The following is a 7,471-nucleotide window of genomic DNA, read 5'->3' on the forward strand; positions in this document are numbered from 1 at the left end:
TTGCTAAATCATAATGGATAGTTATATATACAAATAAAATCATTAAAAAAAACTATTTATTAATAACTATCATAATTATTAAATTTTTATTTTGACAAAAATTTAATAAAAATTCATATTTTTATTAAGTTTTTCGTACATTATATGGATTTCTTATTAATTTATACTTTTCTTAAAAAAAAAAAAAGTGTATATATGTAATAATAACATCTTCCATCGATCTCAGGTACACAAAGGCTAACTGATAAGTGGCAATGACAACAGATGATGTCAATTCAGAGACTGGTAAATGTTTTATTTTCCAATAGTTTAATAGTGTAGGCATTCAATTCAAGAAATGGATATATCTGACAAAGATATCAATAAAGTCAACCATTATTAATTTTATTAAGACTGCATTCTCAAATTAAAACAAATTTTCCAGTCAATTTTATTTTAGAATCAATTTTCCATTTAAATTATATATACCTCCAATCGTTTTAGAATCAATTTTCATTTTAGTATAGTCTACTAGTTATATAGATTGTCATTCATCATTTCTTTTCCAACATTATAAAGTAACTCAAATATAAAATGAAAAATAAAAAATTAAGATATATGACATAGTAGAATTAGTGGAACATAAAATAAAACATGAAGAGTGATAGATGCATTTTATTAAATTAAATATTTGCACTATGATTTTTACTAGTTACACGAAGAATTTTCTCACACATAATTCATGAAGCAGCGCGTATTGAGCGCACTAAGCTTTACCTGGCTGCACTAAAAGGTAACTGGAAATCTGTTGAGAACATGCAAGAAATTCAAAGAAAAATTACCAAAGCAGAGGAAACCACACTTCATGTTGCTGCTGTAGCAAACAAGGAAAACTTTGTAAGGAATTTAGTGAGTAATGGGATGAGTAGCGACGACCTAAAAGTTGAAAACATTGCTGGAAACACTGCCTTGTCCTACGCTGCTGCAACTGGAAATGTGAATGTTGCCAAGGTGATGCTGGAGAAAAATAAAGACCTGGCAAACCTAGGTAGTGGGGTGAAACCAATCTTTATGGCTGCTTCGTTAGGACACAGTCAAATGGTGCAGTTTCTTTATTCTGAAACTAATGAGATGGTTTGCCAATGGGATGAAAATGAACAAGCTGAATTATTTATCACTTGTGTTAAGGGTGGCTTATACGGTAAGCATAAGTAATTATAATTACTCTTGTAAAAAAAAATGAAAGTAATTATAATATTTCTTGCTTTTTTTATGAGGGGGTGGTCTTCATGGTTTGATTTTTTCATTCTAGAGTTGATTGAAAGTTAATTAAAAAAAATCATAGCTTAAACATGCATGGTGTGAAATATTAACACAATCTAACCCATTCCTTTAATTTCTAAAATGAGGAAAATTTACACAATTTCACTCATCATTGAAGGCCAATGTTAATTAATTAATTTATTTATAATTATATAATTATAATGGGAAAGAGAAAATTTGAACCTTGGATGTCATGGATATACAACAAACCTGAATAAGTGATAAATTTAGGTTTTTGAATAAGTAAATAATTATATAGAAAAAATTTGAGCTTTAAAAACTTATATAACAAAATTAGAGGAAGTAAATAAAAAAAATCAAATGCTTCAATTATATATTATAGATGAGATTTTTCATAATAGATTACTATCCGATTAAGACCAATCGAGTTTCCTAAAGAAAAGTTCCTTACCCTGACCTTAGTATGGGAAAACAAGTGAATGAGGCCCTACATGGGGAAAAATTATCAAAAGGAAATGTTGATTGTCTTTATAATATGATTATGTCATGCTTTTGGCCTAGTATACCTTTCATGATAGAAATATTCGAAGTGTTCCTTCTTAAGATTTTCTTTTTTTGCTTTGAATATATATATATATATATATATATATTGGAATAAATAATGCAGGAATAGCCTTGGAAATGCTCAAGGCCAACCCTAATTTTGCTACTGCTAAAGACGAACTTCAAGAGACTACATTGCATGTGTTAGCTCGCAATCCTTCAGCATTTGTTAGTGGAAGTCGGCCAGGGTTGTTAAGGAGACACCTCAATATTCCATGTGAGTTATTCCGACTTCAAAATTCTTAAATCTTGCACAGAATATATTTCTCAATAATGTTGTATATACAGAAAATTCATTTCATGATAAAAATTTTATTTTTTATATTTAATAATGTCTATACTCTATATATATGATATCACATTATTTAAAAAACAATTAACTAACTTGACAGTAAATACACTTTTACATTTGTAATAAATAATGTCAACCATAAAATAAATATATTTAATCCACAAATGATGGAGAATTCACAATACAATATTTGGAGATCAACCAAAGCTAAAATTCAATTCCTCTAACCAACAAAAAAATTCACAGAGCATGAGCAACACCGAGATTAAATCCAACAAAAAGCCAATGCACGCACTGTGAGGACCGTTCTAATAGTGAAGCAAGACTCTTTTCAGCTTCGACATCAACAACATTCATTTTTCATCAAAAACTTAATAAAAATTGTAAAGCCTCTCCGTTTCTATATATTCCTTCTGCTAGAGTTAGTTTAGATTCAATTTCTTTCTTTACAAATGAAAATTTTCTAATTCAAAACATGTGATATGAAATCTCCCCCCCCCCCCCCCCCCCCCCCCCCCTTCTGTGAGAAATTTTAGTCAATGAATTTTATTTTATTTTTTGGAGTTATTTTATGGTTTCAACTTTCAAGAACAATTATTATGGACTTTTTGATTTATTTATTTGGAAAATTCCCACTAAAGAAATTAACATTACTGCATATTTTAAAATTTTAATCATTAAATTAAATTTCATTTATGTTCTTAATAAGCATATCAAATTTTGTGTTAATCTATATTATTTATTATTTGATTTATAAACTTAATTTTATACAGAATTTTAGACTACAAAAACTTAAATTTCAAACATTTTACTAATGAAATAGTTATTAATCATTGATCTTTTAGAAATTTTGTAAGTATAGAAGATTAAGAAGAAAATATAATTTAATGATGAATTAGTCAAAAATTATATCTAATAAAAAGATATTGAGTGGAGTTATAGTCAAAACTTCCTCCTATTCATAATCACCTTTGTAATAAAAATACAACCAAATAATTTATATGTAATTTCTGATATATTGTGTTAACTTAACGATTGTTCCAAAAAATTAACTTTTTAAAAATTGTGAATTTAATTATTTAATCTAACCATTTCAAAGGAAAAAGTATTCATTTATATTGAATCTATTGTTGCCCTAACAACAATATACAATACACGAAACACAGTAGCATGATCACTCTTTATAGCCTAAATCTATTCAATTCTTTTATTAAATTATAATTCACTTTGGTATGGCTACTTCAATTCCAGGGTTGAAGTTAAAAGAAGAAAAGTCGAAGCAATCTCAAGCTCATGAACTACTTAAACAATGTCTTCAAGCTTACAAAGATGACATTGAGAATTTAAACGAAATCTCAGAGCTTTCATTAGTTCTATTTATTGCGGCAGAAGTAGGCAACGTGGAGTTCTTGGTTGAGCTTATTCATTTTGACTTAGATCTATTATGGAAAATAGATGATAAGAAGAGAAGCATATTTCATATTGCTGTTGAGAAGCGCCATGAAAGCATCTTCAATTTACTTGTGGTAGGCTCAATTAGAGATCTATTAGCAGATAGAATAAATGAAGATGGAAACAACATGTTGCATTTAGCTGCAGGATTGGCACCTGAAGAGAAGCTTAATGCCATATCAGGAGCAGCTCTTCAAATGCAGCGAGAATTACTATGGTTTCAGGTATTTATTTATATGATTTGAGTAGTAAGTTTTGAATTGTTTTGTTAGAATATTGATTAAATAAAGATTGCGTTCACCATTCATCAATAGTTTAAGCTTTTAGAATAATCAATCATTTATTACATTTTGTAGAAAATTCATTCATGTTTACACTTAGATTTAATGTCTACCTAAAGTTTCTGAATTTTAAGACTAATCAACTAGTCTCTCACGTGGTATTTCCTTATGATTTGCAATGGAAGGAGGTGGAAAAGGCTGTGAGACCTGGATTCAAAGAAATGAAAAATGGAAACGGGGAAACACCATATGTTTTATTTGCAAAGAGCCACAAGAAGTTAAGGAAGCAGGGAGAGAAGTGGATGATGAATATGGCTAAATCATCTATGGTGGTTGCAACACTAATTGGAACTATAGCCTTTTCTTACCAACCAGATTATAAATTAAACCACCAAAGTCCTAAATTAGGCCTGGCCTATTCGGTTTCAAGCGCAATTGCAGTATTTTGCTCTTCAACATCCCTAATTACATTCTTGAGCATCCTTACCTCACGTTATTCATATGAGGACTTCCTTGTGTCGTTACCGGTTAAGTTGATGATTGGAGTCACTACTCTTTTCATCTCAATTGCTGCCATGATGGTTGCATTTTCTGCATCCTTTTGCTTGAAGAATCATAATCACCAGGAATTGCCATTGATCTTTTTTGTCATTGGTTTATTTGCTTGTGTGCCAATCTTATACGTGTTGCTGAAGTACCGTCTTTTAGTTGACATAGTCCAATGTACCTGCTTTCGGCTTCAGCCACGACATCGTCTACCTTACTAGGAAGTTTCTGATGCACCACTGTGTAGCGAGTGTCTTACATTTCATAGGTCTCATGCACCTGTGAATCCAGCGGTTGTCTTACAACTTGAGTCTGTGAATCCAACACCCACTGCATAAGGCTGGTGTATAAAATAATTTTTGCTACTCTACTAGTAATGGCCATTCAATTGCTACTAGTCAATCTTTTCTGTTGCTTTCCTTTCTTCATGTGTAACATGAATGTGAATAAATTTGACCTATATTATTAATGTTGTATGTTATAAACACAAGTCTTATCTTTTGCATATTAATCTTTAGCATTTCTTTTTCAATAATAATTTTTGGCATCTTTTGAATTATTGTTATGCATTTATATACGATCTTATCTAGCATTCTCCAAATTATAGATACAAAGATACGTAATGATTCAACTGTCACGCTCATTGTTGTACACCCACTTTTCACGGTTTAAATGTGGAAATCATTATTTTTCTTTCTAAAATGTGTATTTCTATATATACAATTATAGATAGTATAAAGTTTAGTTACAAAATTAGTTGTAACTTAAAACTACAACATTACTCAATATCTTTTTATTGAAAGTAAATTTTGATAAATCGACCATTAGATTACATTTTCTTCTCCATGCTTGCAAAATTTCTTGAAAATTAAAGATCAATAATTATGTCATTAATAAATTTTATAAATTGCAAGTTTTTGTAGTTTAAAATTATGCAAAAGATATAATCTTATAGATCATATAATAAATAATATCCGATTGACACAAAATTTAACATGTGTATTAAAAACGTAAAGAACATGCAATTTAATAGTTAAACTTTAGAAATATGTTGTAATTTTAATGATATCAAATAAAGTTGTAACCTTAAACTACACTCACAACCAATTTTGTAACTAAATTTTGTCCATATAGATATTGTGTAAAGTGTAAACAAGTGTATGTAAAATGTACATAAGAGAATATTTCTTGTCAAAGCCTTCAAATGTACATAAGAAAATATTTCACAAAAACCTTTGAAATACCCAATATATTCACAAGCTTCTCAAAGCCTTCAAACTCATTTCTTGTCAAGAAGATTTTGTATTAATTTTCCCAAATATCACAAGTATGTCAAGATAAAAGAATCTTTAAATTTTGCAAATAATGTAATAAATCCATAAAATCCATTACCAAAAATTAAATCAAAGATGCTTGTCCTTTCCATGCTAACAAATCATGCATTTTTCCATATGCAATAACAAATATGATGTACTTATCTTAAATAATTATATCCGTTAAATTTACAACACGATACTTTTTAGGAAAAATACAATTTCCATAAACAGTTTCCCAAAACGTATTTAACCCAAAAACAATGTTTTATGCAATATAGATATTTTTCAAAAATCTCATTAAAAGCTACTTACCTTGGGAGGCCAACCAATTTTACCTCAACTGGGCACCATGAAATCAACAAATCCATCACTAGGTCCATCATCAAAAATCTCAGAACCTAGAAACAAAATGATCAAGCCTATCAATAACAATGTCCATCAGAAAGTACCGTCAAACTTGTCTCCATAGATTGAAAATGCCCCCTAAAATCAAATTAGGGCCTAGAGCTTAACTTAACTATCCAAAGGCATCAATTCCCAAAGGATACCAAACAAGCATACAAATGGTCCAAAGGACCAAAACACAACCAAAGAATTTTAATACACTACCGCAAATAATATGTATTTATTAGATAACATAACACATCACTTAAAAAAATGGGGTAACTAGACTCAAGAATTTATTTTGGGTAATAACTAATAAAACCAAGCCATTATAACAATTCTTATAAATTCCCAAGCGTTCACAACGAAACAACCATGTTTAAGTATTACACTAACTCATGTATTAATAATGTCAATACATATTACATCATGTAGGAATCAATTATAACATCATCAAATCACTTTCAAAGTTCTAAAACTCATTATATATCTCACAAACTCTCGCGTTGAATCAAATAAACAACTATAAAAAATTAAACCCAACCTCATCACTCAATGAGGTAAAATATCAAACACTTGATTTGCAAAAAACACAACCTCAAGGTACTTAAACTTTCATTGATAACACTTTCATTACCCATTTGTTTTAAAACAAGTTCATAGCATCCAAACCATCAATATTTCACATACCCACCTCTCCACAACTCCATGACCTCCAAAACCCATTACCCAAGACAAAATCTTGAGTGGGTGAACACTAGAGCAACATGAGTCAAGACCAAACCAAACTTTTCATTCTAAATAAGAATTTCTTACATAAACCCAATAAGCTTGCTCTAGCATAAACCCCATAGCTAGATTTTACTTAGTTTTGTTAGGAAAATAGGAATTTTACCTCAAATTCCTTGCTTGGCCGAATGGGTCCCTCTCTTCCCAAAATCTTTTCTTCACAAGCAGTGGTGATGGCTTGAAAAGAAACTCATGGCTGAAGTATTTTTAGTGGAAGACCATGGAGAGAGAGAAAGGGATTCAAGTGAAAGGGCAGCTAGAGAGGGAGCGAGACGCGAATGTGAAACAGTGAAAGTGAGGGCAGCTGACTTAAGGGGAAGAAGGCTATTTCCAAGTTTGTCCCTAAAATATACTGCAAGTAAAATTACCAATCTGCCCATCAAGCTTCTTCCAAATTACAGTTAACAACAGGGGCGTTACATTATGAGCCTTCTAAAACTTCTTCTCGATCTGATGAAATTGCTGGGCTAGCCTCATCTCATCTGAAATCTGGACTACACAAAACTTGAGCCTCCACTTCCCTCTGCCTCTGTTACTAGAATATT

At 30.4% G+C, this 7,471-nt stretch overlaps 1 protein-coding gene and 1 long non-coding RNA gene across 2 annotated transcripts; one reads left to right on the plus strand and one right to left on the minus strand.

The window, feature by feature from the left end:
* The first annotated feature begins 1,944 nt into the window (after positions 1-1,944).
* On the plus strand, positions 1,945-3,855 carry LOC115972964. Its single transcript, XM_031093183.1, has 2 exons — positions 1,945-2,083; positions 3,410-3,855. The coding sequence occupies exons 1-2, from the start codon at positions 1,945-1,947 to the stop codon at positions 3,853-3,855; spliced, it is 585 nt and encodes a 194-aa protein (XP_030949043.1).
* Positions 3,856-4,113: 258 nt separating this feature from the next.
* On the minus strand, positions 4,114-7,222 carry LOC115978398. Its single transcript, XR_004088703.1, has 3 exons — positions 7,033-7,222; positions 6,066-6,151; positions 4,114-4,749 (listed from the first exon to the last, which is right to left on the minus strand). It is a non-coding gene; the product is annotated as an uncharacterized LOC115978398 (long non-coding RNA).
* Positions 7,223-7,471: the final 249 nt, after the last annotated feature.

Source organism: Quercus lobata, chromosome 2 (assembly GCF_001633185.2).
Source record: "Quercus lobata isolate SW786 chromosome 2, ValleyOak3.0 Primary Assembly, whole genome shotgun sequence".
NCBI classification, from domain to species: domain Eukaryota; kingdom Viridiplantae; phylum Streptophyta; class Magnoliopsida; order Fagales; family Fagaceae; genus Quercus; species Quercus lobata.

Coding starts and splice junctions, on each gene's coding strand:
- LOC115972964 (XM_031093183.1), top strand. CDS start 1,945: ATGCTCAAGGCCAACCCTAATTTTGCTACTGCTAAAGACGAACTTCAA. Junction 2,084..3,409: donor GAGACACCTCAATATTCCAT/GTGAGTTATTCC, acceptor CTTCAATTCCAG/GGTTGAAGTTAAAAGAAGAA.